Below are 20,038 nucleotides of genomic sequence, written 5' to 3' on the forward strand. Positions count from 1 at the left end.
CAGAGGTTTGTTCAGAATAGCAGAAAACCTTTAACAAAGCAATAAATACTACAGCTTTTGGGCATCAGAGAAGGAAGGTGTTAGCTCTGTGCTCTGACCACACCCAGAAATACCACATTTACTACTTGCATCCCCAAAACAACGGTAATAAATAAGGCACTTTTCATCCTCAGGTCATTTTAAAAACATCAACAAATGTAATGCAAGGGAATACAGAAGTGAGCAGCAGCTACATTTAATAGGTTACAAGAAGCAATATTTAAAGAAAGAGACAAATATGTCTAGCTTCTGGGAAGAAGAAGTAAAGAGGCATGAAAGCTGTTTATAGCATAAACACTAGGGAAGGAAAGGCATTGTTCTCAAAAATATCCTGTGGATGTAAACTGGTGTAAGGCAATTAATTTTTAAAGAAGAAAATGTAGGCCCCATATAATAGATTTTTGCTAAAGGATGAGATTTATTAGACTGTGAGCTAATCTCCCCAAGGAAAGGAGTGAAATCCCAAACAGAGCAGTTCTAAGCAGACCATGCAAAGTATCAGGGCTTGTATACCATAATCAATCATTCCACAACAGTCCCTAAGGAGATTTCCTCTCTGGAGTCCTCTATCAACCTCTGTTTCCAGTGCGCCCCAAACACTGCTTGGTACCCCTACGTTCCAAATATTTTTGAGAAAAAGGAACAGTTATTTACATCTTTTCTTACCTTACTCCTTTCATGTCTCTGTAAAGTATCTTGTTGAGAACATATGGGGCATCATGTGTGGTACATGCCACATAGCGTAGGAGAATCTGTCCCCGCTCTGGTGAGAGCTGGTTCTCTTCCAAAAGGGCAATATACGCGCTGATCTTCTTGTTATCCCCATGGGCTTCTGCATCCTAGCAACCAAATGTTTCCCATTACATTATGTACATTAGCTGTTGGCCATTACACTTATTTCATGTACTTAGCACTTGTCTCATTTTTGCTGAGATGCTGTTCTGGGTCACTGATTTTGTATGTCATGCACCAACTGCATGACATGTGTCCCTGCTGTGATCGTGTCTGACCGGTACGCTCTGTTACAAGCCAAAACACTTGGTATTTTGATTGGCAAGGAAAACGGGTTTCTTTTTTCCTGCTGCTAACGGGGAGCAGTTCATATAAAAATAATCCCTAATTATAACCTGTGCCTAAGCAAAACTCCTCCTTCGATAGGAGATTCCTTTGGAACAATCAGACAAACAAGTGCCAGAGTTGCTATTACAAATCTAGACAATGTTGTGAAAACACTTCAGCTACCAAGAGAGAAGTTTTGCTTTGAGGGGGTTTTAATGGTGAGGACAGATATCTCAAGTTTCAGCTGCAAGTTAAAAATGAAACAATTTCCAGTACAAATTAATCATCTTTGTCCCAAACTGAGTCTGGTGTTTTTCATTTCAGATCTAGAAAACTAGAAGTATGGATTTCCAGACTTGATCTGAGTCAGCCCTTCAAAAAGTGAGACGTAAGTATCCATGAGATGCATCCTGGATTGGCAGAGCATGGTCAAGAATTCCTGTTATTGCAGATCTGACCTGTGACTCTTTCTGTGCATAACCATGGACTCTCCCAAGCACCAGCTAGATGCAGAAAGGCACAAGACCAGCCTCAGACCAGCTTCCCATGCCATCTGTGAGTTCCACTCAAACACATCAAGGCTTGAAGTCAGCGTCACAATCTCAACACAAATGACTCTTGTGCTCCCTGGGCTCCGTACCTGGGAGAGGGCCTTAAACGCTGCTTTGTAAACCGCTTCCACGCTCGCTCCACGGCTCTCAGCTGCCTGCTGGATATTGTGCAGCCATTTCCTCCTGGTTGAGCTTTGCAAACACTCCGTGCTACTTCGTTCTGTGCTTGTGGTCAGAAATTCCACCAAGTTATCAATAGCTTCATCCTCATCACCAGTGAACTCAGAAGCAACTAACTCAAGGAAGGTCTGGAATGCCTCTGGGGACAGCTTCTTCACTCTGCTGAGCTGTGGGTAACGGGAGCAAAGGTGCTGCTTTGCTAGTAGAAGAAACACAAAATAAGATAGGGACAGTCTATTTGGATAAAATCTTTTACTTTTCTTGTGCAAAATACGAATCAAGCCCTAAACTAGATGCTCCAGTCCATCATTCTGGGTTTTCTCCAGCTTCTAAATGTAAATTGTCATCCTGACAGGTAATCTCCAGCTTCAAGACTGGACATACCTTTTCCTCTAGATGCCTACTTTCTCACCTGCTCAGAAAGAAACCCACATAGCATTAAAGGTCAACGGGAATTAGGAAAGCTGCTTGGAGTTGTCAAAAATCATAGATATCTTCACATCAGAACCAAATATGGACACTTGAGGGGCTGGTGGGACTGGGCTGCAGATGGCATTGTGTATACAGTAATAGTAGTTGAGATCTTACAGAAAAACTATTCATCAATCCCATTAAAAATGTGAAGGCCAGAGCCTATAGATGATTTCACAGATTAGTCATATTTCTGGATTTTCCATTATTTATCATACTTGCAGACGTTACGTTTTTCTTTTGAGGCCTTCCAAAGTAACTGTCTTTCTTAATTATCCTTCTTTAACTGCCTTTGATGAATTATTGAAATAACATTTATATTGTGCTAAATCTCATAAACAAAGAGCAAAGAAAATGAAAACTGTTGAAGTCATACAGAGGTCTGGACAACAGTGCTCTGGGATCATCTGTACTGCACCAAGGGAGGTAGAGGTGGAACAAAGGGAGCAAGAGAGCTTTTATAAGAAATACAGGGTTTAGAAGAATAAATTAGTATGAAAAGCATCTAAAACAATTAAGTGCTGCCTGTTAGCTTCCAGGGGAGTGAAGGAATAAGGATCACTGCATGGAGGCTGCTCCTTCCCATCTTGCACAAGGCTGGGGAGAGGAGCCATGACTTGGGTTCCCTTTTTCATGGCCCAGAGCTTGCAGCTGGGCTGGCCCAAATACGGGCAAATAAACTGCAGCAGAAAGGTCTGGCAGTTTCCATTTGCTTGGAGGATGGGAAAAAAAGGAATGCCACAAGGGTGAGATTATGATTCCCAAGAATCACTTTCCTGCATCCACTCATTCTAGTTCACAAACTTCCAATTTGCTCACAGGTCCTGAAGACAAACGGGCTTCGTGTTGGACTTGTAATCCTGACAGAGCATAAAAACGTCCAATTTACCCCATCGGTGTGTATCCAGATGTTACTGAAAGCAGCAGCCAGTGTGACAGAGCAGCTCTCAGGGCAGCTTGGGCTCACGAGGGTGCTCTTGCACAGCCTTTGGAAGCCCCGGCAGGCCCTGGAAAGCTGGGGCTCCCCGGGTGCTCTGCCCGGGCTGTGCTCTCCCCATCCTGCTCCTGGCTCAGCCTCTCCTCAGCACTCCCATGACTAACGCTTCCATCATTTTTTTTTCCCCCTGCATCCTGATTTTAAATCTTACTGGACTCCAAGAAGTAAAGAAAAAGAAAGAGAGCTGTATGTATGTCAAGCCGCTTCCAGCTAGTAAAGGTAGATAGGTAGAAGTGTGACTTTACTGTTAAGCAGGGAGTGTTTTGTGATCGATACATACAGTGGTCTATAAGGAACAGTGTAATAGAAAATACTTTGATTAATGACGCACAGGAACAGGCAGGGATCTGCCCTGGTCCCCTCCCAGTGCACCCAAGACACAGAAGTTTATAGGATCTGAGAGCCTACTTCTTCCTCCCCCCACCCCCAAAATCAGGGGGCATTTTATAATTGATTTTGGCTATGGAAATAGCAAGTACTAACTGGCCCCAATCACTGGTGGAGCTGACTGTTAATGCTGTCTTACCCTGCCCCATCATCTAAAAAACATACGGTGTTTTTTAATTTAATTTCTGATTTTCTGACAGAACTAGGATGCAGAATTTTTGTATCGTATAAAAATGCTTGGATTTTCACCTCTGCTATCTCTTCTCTTTGAAGAAAGAGATAAAGAAAGAAATACACATGAAGTTGAACATGGCATGATCAATGCCTTCATTACTGAGCCACAGCATAATGAATTATTTTCCCCATTGTATCTGTAACATTACGCCTTTCACTTACAAGGAAAATCAAATAATTTTACCCACTTTCCACTTGTGTTTTCATCCAGGAGCAGTGCAACGTCCATGAACCCTTCCCCCAAACCTGCAATGTCTTTGGGAGATTAGGTTGAAGCTGCTAGAAATAGTTTTATGTTGCTGGAGGTGGTATTGATTTTGCTATGCTATCTTCCTATTCATTTGTCCTTTAGTTTATGAGCCCCTCATGGAAGGGACTATGTCCTTCCATATTTCTGTACTGTGTTCTGGCATGCTTTGAATACAAGAGAGCTGTAAACTGCTCATTTCTTCCATGGCTGTCTCCAGCCTGGAGACAACCCTAGTATGCCAGTTTGCTCCCCACCCTACCAGCTGCCTCAGATGAGCTACAGAATAAAGAGATTTTGGTTGTTGCCAAAATGAGCCATTCTCAGTAATATGTGGCAGAACAAACAACATGAAGATACATGTGGAGATGAATAAATGAGTCCTCTCCACCCAAGCACACACGCAGATGTGTTCTTAATTGCTAATACAGTATTTCAAAGCACCTAATGCCCACATGTTAACATGTTTGAGGCTGCCAGACAGGTCCACGTGAACATGCAGCACTTCTGTCTGACCCAAGTCTACTCTGTCAAGGACCAAATTTGCTAAGTTTATTTGGAGACATGAGCCAACCAGAGAAGAGAGACTTGAAGTTGCTATCTAATTCATGAGAGCTGTACAACAGTGTGGATTACTAAAGGCTGTTTGAGATCCATAAGGAAAGCTCCTATGAGATATGTTCCTGCAGATAGCACAGTAAAATGTATCTGTTAGAAATTGCTGGATAACACAGACAGGCCAGACTCAACGCTCAAAACATGTCCTCGGGCTTTATGTGTGTTTTTCACTGCCATATAGCACCTATATATTGCATGTTACAGCTGAAATAATTTTCAACACGGCACAATATCATGAAAGCATTAGGCTACCTCTGACTGGGAATCTGTCTCAGAGGAGTCTCGCACAGGAGGAGAGGATGGAGCTGTGCAGTAACAAGTAGGTCTGGATAACTGTTCCTTTTCATTTTATACATCATACCTTGTATGCTTATGACTGCTTGCAAAAACAAAAAATTACTGGTGCTTGCCAACAACTTCATTAGCACTGTCGTTGAATGGTTCAAGGCCTGCTGTGTTGACATTGTTCTCTCAGAGCAGAGCTGTTTCCTTACCTTTCCTCAAAGCCTCTTTTTCCATCCCTTCCTTGAATGTGCTTAGAACAGCATCCACCTCTTCCAGGTCCAGAAACCCGGACGCATTGTTGTCCCACTTTTTGAAAAGTGCCTCCAAAAGCAGTTTCCGTTGGGCCAAGTGAGAGCTTCGGTGAATCTACAACAGAGAAACAGCCAGCCTTTGATAATTCCTGAACACTGATGCTCAGTGACTACACAAATATGGAAAATACTGTAAATACACAGCTTAGACCTGGAGATAAATCATTAAACCTGGGAGATATTTGGAAACACTAAACAGCGCCAACAGTTCAGTTTTACCAGGCAGAATCAGCCCTGCAGAGGGTTATTTCTCAGTGAACACATGAAGTCTGTGCTGGATCTAAGGTGGGATCAGCTCAAATAAGTGCAAGTTTTCCAGAATACAAATGTCTTACCAGCAAGAACTAACCACAGCCTTGTTAGTAACACCCAAAGATGGTACAGTTTGTATTTCCGTACATTGTTATTTTGCTGGTGCTGCCCTGAAGTGTGTGGGCTCCAAGCAAACGCATGCACAAATTGTTCTTTAAACCCAGTCTTTGCACAGCATACAGTGAGAAATGGCTGGAGTGGAATTCTCTCAAAGGCCAAAATACTGGCAGTGTGTGGTGTGTTCAGCATGAGGACAGTAGAGCCGTCAGATCCAATATCTCATCCAAATTAGGTCAGCAGCACAGAGGGGAACTAGAAAAAGGGCTAAGGAAAATGCAGCTAGAGAGGCTACTATGGATAGACCCACCACAAAATATATCTGTACTCTAAAGTGATGCAGCCAGCCTGATGCTGTGCATGAGAATATTGCTGAAGTGGAATATATTTTTTCCACTCATGACAAGAGGACCTTGTACCTTAAACACAAAGAAGGATGTGCACATTCACATACAGCCATGCACATAGCAAAACCAAACACACTTGTTTTAAAATCCTCCCCAAAACATCCACCACCTCATATGTACATGCCAATGCAGTAGGTCAGAGATCAGGTTCTTGGCTATTATAAAGGTGAATAAGCAGAATGGAATGTTTTCAGCTCTTTCACAATTAACTATCAACCTGCTGTCTCACTGAGTCCAGCTCTAGAACAGACAGACAACAGGATGAGTCTGTCATCACTTCTGGAGCTAAGGGCTAGGGAGGGAGGAGCCATATGAAAACAAAGGGGGAAAAGGTCTCTTGAAGAAATAGAGAATGCCAGGCTGCAAATGAATAGCTCTGTCAGCATGAGATTAAAAGTTGACTTTGTCAGTTTCTGCAGACACTTGCTTGTTTTTTGTTTGGACATGGGATCAGCAAAACTTATCAATATTTACTTTTTTTAGCTGTTCCATTTTTTCCTCTTCTGTCTGTTTGTATTCTTCCTTGATAAATGCAACAAGCCTCTTCACAGTAGGCAGAGAAATGTCTTCACCAACAAATATCTCCATGAGCTGTACAAACTGTGGCAGGTTGAGGCAGCTTTTATCAAAGGCACTCCTTGTAGAAGAAGCCCCACGGTTCTGAATCTCTGCCATGATGGGACATAAGTCTGAAAGGCAGAAAGCACAGTGTGTTGCAAGAAGCCAAATGCCTCCCTAAAGCCGGCCACGTGGCAGGTATCAACGCAGTCCTGAATCCTGCACTTCCTATTTGGTGAAAAAATGGCTGAGTACAGACTGACTCCCTGCTGACTAAAAGCCTTAATCTGCTTATACTTTTCTAATAGTATCTCTTCAGATTTATGCTCCAGTCTAGCATGGATGCTGTCATACAACCAGGTCAAATCACTGAACGCAGGTGAGCTGAAATTACTGTTACACAGCAAGTGGCCTTCTGAGACAAAGACTACAGTGCTCCTGTCTCAAAGTCAGCTTCAGGAATTAAGGGTTGTATTCTTGCCCAAACTTTCAGCTCTCAGCGGTACTGGCATGTCTGCAGACACTGCCAGACACTATGTGCCCAAGTGAACACACAACTTTGGGACTAAATACCTGGAAATTTAGTGTTATCGTGCTTCCAGTCCTCTGGAATTTTCTCTCCATAGCTGCTATACCTGAAAGTTAGGTCAGAAGTCAGAAGGTCACCTGATGAAAGATAAAATATAACTTGTAATGACACAAGCTTTTAAAAAAGACACAAAATACAGCTTTTCTAAAAGCCCTTAAATACATATATCCAAACTATAGCTTCTGAAGCAGATGAAAAGAGCTGACATGAGCAGTCACCTGACCACGGCACTTCAAACTCCTGGCTAGCTTCAGCTGGAGAATCCTGTCTGTCTGAGTGTGCTGGACCTGCAATTTTAAAAATAAATCTTCCATGAACCAGAGCTTACTAGTCTGAGCACCCTGCTGATTAACGTGTAAAATCTACCTCTGTGTCTCTGGAGTTACCCTTGTTATCAGTAGCTATTTATTTTTACTGTCTGGAAATACTGCTTCCTAAAATCCACCTGGTGAATGTTTCATTTTTTAAGCCCAGCTAGAAATATCCATTTTAGCAAGACTAATGAGATAAATTATTTTCTGAGATAGGTTCAAAATAATATTTAGACTTCTTGTTTCCATCCACCTTTCTCTCAAAGAGCATCTTACCATCACACCATCATTTCTGCAGTAACAGGGTGGGAATCTGCTCTGGAGATGGAAGTACTGCACGCTCCAAACAATGCGGGACGCACAGCCGGGGACTGGCTGAATGACAGGTGAGTGCTGTGTTCTGGAAGTTAGCCACAAAAAGCTGTAGATACTAGTGGGCTGTACTATCAGCTTTACAGCTTTTTTATGTACTAAGTTTGTCACTAGGCTGCTCTGGCAATGTAGACCCACCTCTTGCAGTGTTTTAAACTGTGAGACATGAGAGCGTATTCACAGAGCACTAGCAAGGAGGTTGGTCCTTCAGTACCTTTTAGGAAACACATGGTTGCCTGACCACAGCCTTCCTAGAACAAGGGCCTTTGTACACAATTAAGAAGTATGGCAGTACTTTGGAAACACAGCAAGAGACTAAAATAAAAGGTTCCTGCTATATGATCTCATAATATATCTCCCTACGGGCCATCACAGTTTAAAAATTATTAAAAGTCATTTCTATACTTAATGTGCTCAGTCTTCTGTCTTGCTATACTATTATTACAGAGTGAAACAGAACATAAAGTTTCTCCTTATTATAAAAATGCTGGTGCTTCAGAAAGTCCCCATTTGAATTAAAGTGTCTGCTCAGTGCCTTGAATACAGATCACCAGCAAAGTGACTCACCTGCTGTCCTGTGAGAGGAGCACACTCTGAAACCTTGGCAGAAAACACCATGCTGAGAAGATACCAAGGCTTATGGTCTTGTGTACACAGAAATCACTCACGTGTTTCCAATAGTTTTGAAATGGATTAAAAATACACCTATACTTAAACCAGTCCAAATGTATACATCGAAGAAAATTAAGGTCTGCTAGAATAAAGAAAAATGCCTTACCTTTATGCTGGTCTTGCACAAGGTCCTCATCCTGCTGTCCTGTCTCTGAGCTTGTCTGTTGGTCAAACTGGCTGCCATGCTGCCTAGAAAAACTCTCCTTTCTTGCAGGAGTTTCTCTCACAGCCTCTGCAACCGGGGCATCCTGTTCTGAAGCAATGATGTCCGTGTCTGCCACAGCTCTGTCTTCTGAGGTCACGGTTACAGCTTCAGGAGCTGGTCCTGAAATAGTACTGTTTGCCTCTGCAATCAAATTGTTCCCCTCCTGACTAACTTGCCCTTCTGATCCAGGTTCTCTGTCCAACATATGATAATCTTCTTCCCTATTTGTTTCTGTAGCAGGCTCTCTACCCAGGCTAAACTCCTCTTCCTCTACCTGTTTTTCAGATCCAGGTTCTCCATCTCTACCGAGACTGTACCCAAGAGAGCCTGATCCTAGGAGATCTTCCTCCTGTCTGCCTCCACTTGCAGATTCAGTTTGCCTCTCAGTTTTGATGTCTTCTTGGTCATCGAGGCCTCCCCATAAATCTGCAAGCTCAATATCTTGCAGCTCAATTATTGGCCCTAAAATAGAACAAATATTGATACATTGATAGTTTTCATTGGTTTTATGTTCTCTATTATTGCCTAAGAATTTTTTTTTTTTAAATGTTATTGCTTAGCAAATACAAACTATCAGAAAGTACCTTCTGCAAACACACTTTGCAGAAACACAAAACTTCAGAATAATGTCTTTGCCTGCAGAGAATTGCACTTGCTATTGTGGATTACACCATATTTCTTTTGAAATAAATATCATGTTTCATAATTCTCTATAGTAAGAAAGAAAGCTGTAATTTGCCTTGCATTTGATCTTAGCAAGTAATTAATGTCCAATATCTTAAAAATATTTTACTTTCATGTAGATGATTCTATGTGTTTTTTCTTTATCCTTCCATGTTCCTGGAGAAATTTTAGTGTAAACACAAAATTAACTTCGAATATTGTCCAGTAAGAAAGAACAACTGTTTCAGGAAAAGTAGTCTTTGTTTAATCCTACTTCCAAACAGTATTTCAGAATTTTGTAGGGAAGAAAAGTTTTGGGTGCTGAAGTATTTCTGAACATTGCATCACAGTTTGCAAAACATGTTTGCAAATTATGGTGTATAGGTGACAGCATTCATTCATCCCACAGGCTCTGTTCATTTCTGGTAACGCTTATAAAATACATATTCACTATATTCTATATTCACTGTATTCACTATACCTCGTGTGACCTCCTAATGTTTTAGGCACAATTGAAACATCCCATATACTTACACTGTCTTGGGTTACAGAATCCCCTCTTGGCAGCCACCGGGCTGTTGTCATAGAAGTCTACCAGTAGGGCAAGTATTTTTTGTCTATCTAAGAGACCGACCTAGACAAAAAGATCACAATTATTGTTTTTTTTTCCTGTGGTTCTTGGGACTTACATCAACATTTGCAGCACTACAAAAGTACCATTAGCTAAGAACTACCTGTGACTGAAAATTATCCATTACCAGAACACCAGTACAAATTTCTAAAAATGAATTTATTTCATGGAGGCAAAAACTTCTTCTCTGGGCTTAGCTGGAACCCCTCATACATATTACTTTGCAGGCACATCCTCTTGCATATTCTTGACAAATTACAGTTGGATGATTGTAACCACTTCTGCCAAAGGAGTTCTTCATGTAAAGATCAAAGCTTCAACATTTCACACTTTCAAGACAGATATTGATTGCCTGACAGTACTACGAAAGAATTTTCACATATTACGGGCTGTGCTGTATTATGTTAGTGTCTGCAGATCGTAGTTTGGTTTTGTGCCCCGCCATTTCCTTTGAAGCATTATGTATTGGCAACTGCCTAGGAAAATAATTAGTGAAAAAAATCTAAGCTATTATGACAACCTCCCTAATTTCCTTTAAAAATTCAAACACATTTGACCGCAGAGGTGAGAGGTATCAGCAGTTCCAGTGCAGAGGAATATGCAGAGTTTGTTAAGTCCTTGTTACTCAGGGTGAGTGCGTGCAGACAATAAAACCAGGAAAAGACAATGGAATGGGTCACTTCCAATCAGGAAATTGTGAGTTTAAAAAGTAAAGGAAATCTAAACGATTTCAAGTTTTCCATTTTATGATTAATTCCTATTGTCATCATTTCAGCCCTGCCACCTTTGTAATCTCCCTCTCATTAGTGAAATACAGTAGTTAATTAGAGAACAGATTTACTTAAGTTCATCATTTGTAGCTTTCCAATTGAATTATTGATTTCCAATTGAATTATTGATTTCCTTTTCACATTTTGTTCTTAGATTAAAAACCGCAAAATGTGAAATTCATCAAGCTTTTAATTTCTTGTGAACTTTTCCTGCCCTTAGGCTGAAGAAACAAAGGAAGAAGTTTGCTGCTCTTTTCTGGAAATGAACTCAAGATGACTGCGTTATTAGTAATTAGTGGCATTAATGTGAGGAATAGAAGATTTGAAAACAACTGAGAGATGCCCTTCTGGGATCTCTGCTGGTGAAGTGCTTCCCAAATAAGCTAATACTGAAAACTAGGCGAATGCATCACATTTTCTGTTACTGCAACACCTTTCCTCTAAAGGAATTGAAAGCTTTTTGCAAATTCTTAGGAAAGGATCAGAACTGAAATGTAAGCAGCCATCCAGGTCAGTTTTAGTGTTTCAGACTCCCGTAACTTAATTCCTGATGGTAAAAAAATGCTGAAAATTACAGCTGAATTTCATCCATGTGTGAATTTGTAACAACAAATGTCATCACAGTTCTGTCCTTAAACTTGCAAGATGTAGGCTCTGATTCCCAGCATCTTCATCTTCTTGACATTAATATATAAATATCTTGCATGCTCCTGTGAAAACATTTCTTTATGCTGTTTGGTTTTCAGTTGAATATATCAGATTGGATTCTGCAGCCATTTAGTAGATACACAAACACAGAACAAATTTCTGAAGATGTTACCATATCATTGCGTAGTATTTGGATTCTCCATTCAGTCCATTACACAAACTTAAGTTTCCCTTTAAATTTCCTTGTCACAATCATTTCCTGGCTGCCTTGAAGTTGGCAGCACTAATGCAAAGCTTTATTTTATTAAAAAGGTAAATCAATGAATGAAGTATTATGAAAAAGACAATAACAATGTTGGTTTGGGATTCAGATGCTCCTTGTCATTTTAAAATAATATACTTGGAGGATTTAGATAACTCATATTTGAGAAGATTTTTGTGATTTTGATTAAATAATTTTATTTTTATATTAGAAAATAGTATATTCCTTATATGAAATTACTGAATATGAATTAGGGGTATGTTTTCCACCTCGTTTTAACATTTACAATTTGTACAGATTTGCCATTCTACTGGAAGTCCCTGTTATTTCAGGACACATTGCCTTACAATTTGTCCCTTGGGAAGGACATGTCACGGTAAAGCTATCTATAGAAGAGAGGAGCATTACAACAGGAAAACCAGTTCCAAGGTCCTACACCCAGTTATGCTATCTTTCAAAATTCCTAAATTTACTAGAAAAGGTCATATTTCTTTGTACTTCGGGTGTGACTGGGGAGGCTGATGAAAGATTCCTGCCATCAGTGCTTTGTACTGAATCTTGTCGGTGGGACAGGTACATAAATAACAGCAGGCCATCTGTGTTTGTACAACCGCCCAAAACTCCTCTCCACTTTTAACGAGTGCCAACTTCAGTGGCTGGAGAGTTGAAACATGTTGACCCAATTTTCTTGTCACCTCGATATTGGCAGGTGATGATTCTCAGTCGTTTTCAGCAATGCTCTGTGATCTATGAGTAATTCCTTCAGCAACACAGACTAAACCAGACTTACCATTTCATCAGGGATAGGTCAGTGTTTAACTGCTTGATTGTTTTTCTGGAAATGTGATGCATGTACCCCGAACAGCACAATATGCTCGTTAGCGAGCAAGATGGGAAGAACAGAGATGCAGAAAAGGTCATGACAAAGCAGACTCTGTTGTTGCTGTACTGCAAGAAAGGTAATCAGACTGTCTCAAACTTTGTTAGATTGAAAACTATTCTTTGCCTAAATTCAGTTACATTTAAAGATTCTAGGCTTAAAACATTCTTGAAAATTAATACAGGTTCTGTTATAATGTATAAAAGAAACTATACTTGATACATGCGAGCACAGAGAGAGAATAAGCTTAAAATGTACCGAGCTATTACCTTTTTGGGCATTAGAGCAGTGATTCAACTGTGTTTTGGTATTGTCTTGGAAAGTTTCTGCTTCACTGTATAGTCCAGGCTATTCTTGCTGAGCTGCCATCCTTCTGGATGCATGCATTTGAAATCACAATAATGATCATGTGGATACCTTCTAATTTGACTGTAATTTAAACACTGCTTTCTCAGCTCCCTGGCCTTAATTGCAACTCACTGAGGCAGCCAGCCACACTCACCATGCAGACTGGAATAACTGCCTGCTACCAAACAAATGTAAATTAGGAACTGAAACAACTGCTTTGCTGTGCTTTGCAGAATGAGTACTACAGGTAATGGATCACATTCAAGCTGTAGAAGTCCTTGGGTTAGTTTGCATCTTTTATCTTCCCTGTGGGTACAGTATGGCAGGACTTATTAGAGCTACACAAAAGAAACCAGGTCAGGTTTAAAAGAGCTGCATGGTCCACACTATAGTTTAGTGAACTCAGTTTGCAGAGCAAGGCTACCTCGGAGGCTAGAAACAGCAACCATGTTTGTAGTCTGATCATTTTTTTCTGGGCAGCGATGGTGTCTGTGCTGATAGCTGCTCCCTCTTGTTATGGTGTGCTAGCATTTTTGGCTCTCTGCCTCTGAGATTCCACTGGGATTAGTAGCATGGAGATGGTGATTACTGCCGCAGAAATAATAGGAAGAAAGTCACATTAAAACATGAAAGGGAAAGAAGGGATCCTTTCAAAATTAATAGCAAAGATAGGACTTAGCTTAATATATTGCTCTACCCAGGAGGATCCATCATAGCTCTTCTTGACAGAGCAACAGGGAAATGAAATGTCTTCTAACTGAGACGTAGACACATTTCTCTCCTCATCCCTGAAAGAGCAACTTGCTGCTGTTCTTTAAAACACACCATTGGTGTTAAAACGTGCTGTGCAATTCCATTCTCTTAGAGGTAATGACATTATTAGCATGACATTGTAGAGCACAGTTCGCTCTGGGTAGGCAGGCTGTAAGCATCACTAGGGGAGTGCTGGATGGAATATATAATTTATGCACAGGAGAAAACTGTAAGATTATGGCAACCATTTGGTGTGCAGTAGCCCACAACTGGCTAACTTAGGCTACTCATAACAAGGACCATACTTTTTGGATGAAGCCCAGTTTTTAACAATAACTTATGCCATTGATTCTTCAGCTCCTACTATTTACTGGTTTTCTAATAAACCTCACTTTTCTTTCTGCCTTTTTTTTTTTAAATGGGGATGCAGGTGTATTCAGAGGATGATAGAGTTTAGAGCTGCTGAAAACCAAATTATGGCTTTTGAGTTCCAGTTCCAGCTCTGTAACTGACTCGTATTTTAATTTCCTGCCCATAAACTGTGGCTGAAGTTCACAGTACTTTTCTCAGAGAGGTTGTAAAGATAGATTATTTTGCATTTTAAATTTAAACTATTATGAGATTTATTGATAGAAGCCCTAAAGGTGTATAAAGTAATACAACATAATTAACACAATATATGTTACTATTGTAGTAATGTGCATACTTATTAAGGTCAATCTCTTTTCAGGTTATCTTTTCTGTAGTACAGCTGAATAGACAAACTAGCACCCAAACATTCTGAGTGTGCTCTGGGAGCAGGTAATGACCAGAAGTAGTAAAGTTTGTGGTTAATTTCTTCTCCAGAATCATCAAACATCAGCCCCAAGTCATCAAGTGAGATCATTCGTTTTCTAATTAGCCATCAGCTTATATACTATTGGCTATTTCTGTGTCTAAGAACTATGAAGTTAAAGACAATGCAGCAGGTATTGTCCTCTAAAATAATGCTGAGTAATCACAAAGAGAGTATCTGGAGTCATGAAGAATATAAAGAAGGCAGTGACCCAGAGAAATACCAAACTGGTAGCATCACCATATTGAAATTAAGTTGAGAGCTGCTTTGCCTACCTTTCCATAATCACGATCCAGGAAGAGCTCAGCAAACATTCGCCTCCATGTATCATGTCTTATTGCTTCTTGGAAGTCATCAGCACACTGACGGAAATGCTTCAGAATTTCTTGGAACATGTCATCTGAAAAATGTTCAGTGTAGAAATGGACATACTGTGGAGAGAAAGCAGCAGTGTAAGTGGTTAGCTTTCTTCAAGTATTTTCAGCTTTATTTGAATTCTTAAATATCTATTGCATGCAATGAAATACATGGGAATTTGTCAATCTGCTAACGTAATGCAGGCTTGGTGCCTGGATGCTACACCACTTGCTTTGTTCTTTCTTTCAGAAGCAGCAATATTCTCAAAAAAAAAAAAAAAAAAAACCCTGGACTGCTGTGTTAGGCACTGCCCAAATGCATATTGAACAGTTCCTCTCCTGGCCCAGAAGTCACTTATCATGTTCAGTGGTTCAGGGATGCTGGATCAGAATCCCTCCTGTGAAATGCCATTGCTTAAGTTAGGTTATCTCAGGGAGGATATAACTTCTCCATGGCTTTCTGCAGCATTTAGTATTGCTGACTTTACTCCCAAGGAGAAATTTTTAGCCATTAGTTTTTGCAGAACTGACAGTCACTCAACTCTCTAATGCCACAAAATTACCATTGCCCACAATTTCAGTGTTTAGAGAACAAGTTTGGATACAATAAAAAAAGGAAAGAACCTTTTGAAAATGAGCCTGCTGTCACTTAAGTCCTCTGACACTGGGAACACTACTGACTCGAGATTTATTTTAATTTCTAGCCTTGGAGACACTTTAACACTTTGGATTTATAGCCATGTGGTTTTTATGAGCAAAGGCAATATGGTTCTAAAAATGTGGTGTGCATGACATAAATAATAATGGCCATCAGAACAAACCACAATCCCAAAGCCTGGGCTGAATTATTGTAGCAGGTTCCTGGAGCCAGCCACAGTAACAGGGAGCCTATACAGTTAAAAAGAGGAATTTGCAAACACAGAATGTTTTCCATTATCCCATTTTTAGAGTATGGATACCTGACATAATTGCTAGAACATCCTGGACTTGCTGAAATGCCGCACAGGCATTAACAAACTGAAATATTAATATAAGTTATTATTATTCATGTCTATATTGCATAATTTCCAAGTATATGGGACAAGTGGAGAAGAGAGGAAGAGCAGAAGAGCAGCAACCAAAGGCCTGAGGGGTGGCTGGTGGGAAAGAAGAACTCCTAACGCAATGTGGGGTTTTTCTGCATTTCAGCATAAAAAGAGAGGATGTAGGTGGGTTGGAGAGAAGCTGGCAGATCTGGGGCTATGTGTATCTACTAGATTTTCAGAGCGATTACAACCTGGAGCCCAGCAACAGATGAACCTTAGAGATGACAGCAGCTGGGAGGAGGCAGGTTGGACAAGCAGCTTGTTATTTTGTATGTCATCTTGATGACACATCCAAAGGCTTGTGTATTAATACTGCTGTCTAACAGCTCCCCAGAAAATATTTTAGAAGCGTATGTTCAGCTATGTGGGCAGGAGGAACTATCGTAGAGTCAGAAGCTTTTCTTAGCTGATGTGTGTAAAGCATTCTACTGTGTAAAGTACTGTACACAGAATAAGCATACATTTATTTATTATTAACCAAGAGATTTTGACACCACTCAGAAGAAAGCTGGCACACCTCCTTCCTGCTATCCAGTGCGAGACCTACTGTGTTCGTGAATACATCATCATCAATTACAATGGATCTTTGCTTTTATTCCTGCTGATCTCAACAGAAATTGGGGAAGCCACATGCAATGATGAAAAATAATCTCACCTTTAAAGCCTGATTCTGACCCTACAAAGGCAATGTGAGTATTTCCCTTGGTGCAATAGCTTTGTGTCAGACTGCTGGGGGTTCCGTGTGTTCATGCAGGTACAAAGCCTGTGAAATAAACTATTAAGGACTGGTCTCTGGGATTTAAACACTTTTCATATAAATGACTCCATGAGCTTGTCATAAAGGATGTAAAAATACAACAGCCACTGTTTTGCATCTCCAAAAAAAAAAAGACCCCAAAACCCAATAACAATGTGTGGGGTCTCTCTACTGAGCGTCTGACAACCGTTAAGTAACCCAAAGCTGCAATGAATCCAAGGAAGGAAAAAAAAAAAGGTGCCATTTAATTTTAAGCTCTATTAAAAGGCAATGCTTTCCACATGTGGAAGGGCCTAGACCAGTGTGGAGAAAGATCATCTCCCTCTGATTTTGGTGGATGATGCAAACTGATGAACAAAGGTAAATTGTAGCTGAGGATTAGAAGCAGCCCCGTCCTGAGAGCGAGGCCTGTGATTATGGAGCAGTTCCCAAGGGAAGGGATGAAAGCCTCATCATTTGGTTCAATTAAAGCCGGACTGGAAAAAGCATCAGAGAATATATTCTGAGAACATCGTTGCACTGACTGGTAAATCAGACAGCTTGACAGTCCACATCTTTTGTACTTCTGATCTCTGTTGTCATATATTTAATTGAATTAAAATAAAGAGTACACAAAATATATTTTAAAACATTTTTCTAACGCTAATGGAGCATGAATTCATTCAGTGGTTATACACGTACCACAGGGGTTATGGATTGATGCTTCATTTCACTGAGAAAAGCAATCCTCTGGACTCCCATTATCCACAATAGTTTTCCTAATTAAATGCAGTTATTCTGAGGTTAAAATTAAAAATACCTCATTTCAAGCTTAAAAAAGCCATCAACAAGTTATCATAAAAATGCATCTCTGTGCAAAATACTGAACATGTGAATCTCCTGAGAGCAAAAGAAGGCACAAAAATCACACATGGTTGCATGAAATTAGTCTCTGCACAGCTGCTTTGTACTCTGTTTTTAATTATTGTAACAGCACCCACTAGCACTGCTGCAATTGAGGGTCTGTCATTATTTCTATTCTAAACATCCTTTTTCACAGGTTTAATTACCAAGCTGTAAAATTTAGCTCTGTTGTAGGTAGAAATTGGCTGGCAAAGTCTTGGCTTGGAGAGTTTTTAAAGAAAATTTAGTTTGAACTGATTTGGTTGTTTTCAAATTGATGAAGAGCAGAGTAATGAGGTGAAACTTCTGACTGTGTTTCTTGGTTTTAGTGAGTTAAGACCACACTTCTGATGTTTCTCAATGACACCTTTGATTTTAAAACTACACATATTTTAGCCTGGTTATTATGACATTTGTTGCAGTTTGGCCAGTAATAGTTCAGGGCAGACAATGGTAGAGCTTCTCATCCCAGTTAATTACTTGTTAGGTTTTTCTACAGTTAATAGAATTTCATCAGAAATAACAATTCATTGGGGACAGTATTAATTACCTCAGGCTAATGGTTATATTGGGACACCAAACCTCCCTTGAACAGCCAAAATCTGAATTACCAAATGATTCCAGGTTTGTTTCCTTGCAACATATCAGTGATAGAAAGGAATGTCCTAAAAACCTCTGCTTCCACAGTAAGTTGTCAGAGAACAGCACAAGCTGCAGCTCTAAGGAAGGTAAAACACTTCCCCTTGTTGGCCAGAAGGGAAGCATTGCGACGACAGAGGATAGATACGACGATAGAACACGAAATGTCCCAATACAACCAGTTACCTGGGATGCTGGAGAATTGAAGCCCTTCGCTTATTCAGCTGGCCACAAGGAAATGCCACTGCTTTGTGGCAAACATCATATTCGGAATCCGATGCTCTTATTTAATTTCTTACCTCTGTGAATTCATCTATGTTTACTTTTTTTCCCAATGTGTTGACGACTTCCAGCTTCTTGTCATAGACTGCTAGTAAAAAATGAAGGGTTATTGGTTTAGAAAGCAAACAGTTGTGGGTTTGCATATTGTACACATTTTTTGCGTACTGTATGTTACATTAACTTTTTCCTCATGTTGGATTACATGTATTTGAGACTATCCTACATAGTAGCTGAAGCATCTGACTGTCTAGAGGGTATCTAAACAGGATTCTTACATATTTCTCTTGCTGCAAATCTGCACTTACCAGAACTGTATAGTTGTACTTATTCTTGACATATGTTGGTAGGGACATGGATTCTGGTTTGCAAGACTGAAACCTGAAAATCCTAGTAATTTTCCCAAGGAGCTCTGTGGGAATATTTTTACTGATGCTGACACTCAAAACTATTTTTGGTCAGTTTCTGGGCTGCTGTAATGGAACTGAGAAGGTGTGTCAAATATCTACATAGATTTCTGAATAAGATCCTTGAGCACAGGCACACTATTTCTGTTGGTAATTCTTTTCTGTTCTTTCTTCTACAATATATCAAGAATGATGAGAAAATCCACCATAGAATGCATTTATCTCTTGATGGTTAAGACATTATCTTTATTACACTATAAACCAAAGCTTAATGTTTTGTTAATGTATATTGAATGCTATTAAATGAAATACATTAAGAAATGGAGTCACGCTATTAGTGAAATATGACATAAAGCACCTCAAGCATCTGTAGAACAAGCATCTGGACAGAAACCTCCTTCTCCATCTCCCATCCCACGGATGGGGATGGGAGAACAGTGTTCTGTTCACACTGGGAACCACAGCCAGCACAGCAGGAGCACGAGGGCTGTGTTTGGCATTCGCCCAACGTACCTCCAATATAGGATGATTACTCGGAGGAACAATTCTGTAATACAGAAAGGGCTGAGCAAGGGCAAGCTCTAGACAGAGGTGACTCCAGCAGCCAGCAGAAATGCACTCTGGAGGTTCCCCGCTTATCATCCCATCTTCCAGCAAAGGCAGATTTGTTATTATTGATGATCATTACAGGCTATCAACGTAAAGGGCTGGCAGCAGGCTGTACATTGCCACTCCTATGTTCCTGGCTCTATCTATTCAATTATCATTATTCAGGGAGGTCAAGTGTAAGCTCTGTAAAGGGGAGAGGAATTATGGAAGTCTTTCTGTGCTGAGTGCTCTGATACAGAGGCCCCTGTGCTGTGTGTCACTGCCATGCCTGGGACTGGCAAAGGGAATGGCTAGACAAGATGTGCGGTTTGGTGGAGCATTAGGTAAGCTTCAGCATTTTCTCTGAAACCATAGAAGGTAACAACATTATCA

General features: G+C 40.3%; 1 protein-coding gene across 1 annotated transcript in view; it reads right to left on the minus strand.

Moving 5' to 3' along the window:
* Positions 1 to 20,038, minus strand: part of EFCAB5 (EF-hand calcium binding domain 5) — a 35,947-nt gene that overhangs the window by 6,421 nt on the left and 9,488 nt on the right. The window contains exons 6-16 of the mRNA XM_014952992.1: positions 18,671 to 18,741; positions 14,928 to 15,083; positions 10,060 to 10,159; positions 9,226 to 9,324; positions 8,764 to 9,093; positions 7,521 to 7,589; positions 7,287 to 7,379; positions 6,630 to 6,844; positions 5,278 to 5,434; positions 1,739 to 2,028; positions 706 to 878 (exon numbers count right to left, since the gene is read on the minus strand). Of these exons, the coding sequence (XP_014808478.1) occupies positions 706 to 878; positions 1,739 to 2,028; positions 5,278 to 5,434; positions 6,630 to 6,844; positions 7,287 to 7,379; positions 7,521 to 7,589; positions 8,764 to 9,093; positions 9,226 to 9,324; positions 10,060 to 10,159; positions 14,928 to 15,083; positions 18,671 to 18,741 (1,753 nt within the window). The remainder of the gene's footprint in view (positions 1 to 705; positions 879 to 1,738; positions 2,029 to 5,277; positions 5,435 to 6,629; positions 6,845 to 7,286; positions 7,380 to 7,520; positions 7,590 to 8,763; positions 9,094 to 9,225; positions 9,325 to 10,059; positions 10,160 to 14,927; positions 15,084 to 18,670; positions 18,742 to 20,038) is intronic.

Source organism: Calidris pugnax, unplaced genomic scaffold, assembly GCF_001431845.1.
Source record: "Calidris pugnax isolate Ruff unplaced genomic scaffold, ASM143184v1 scaffold133, whole genome shotgun sequence".
Taxonomy (NCBI): domain Eukaryota; kingdom Metazoa; phylum Chordata; class Aves; order Charadriiformes; family Scolopacidae; genus Calidris; species Calidris pugnax.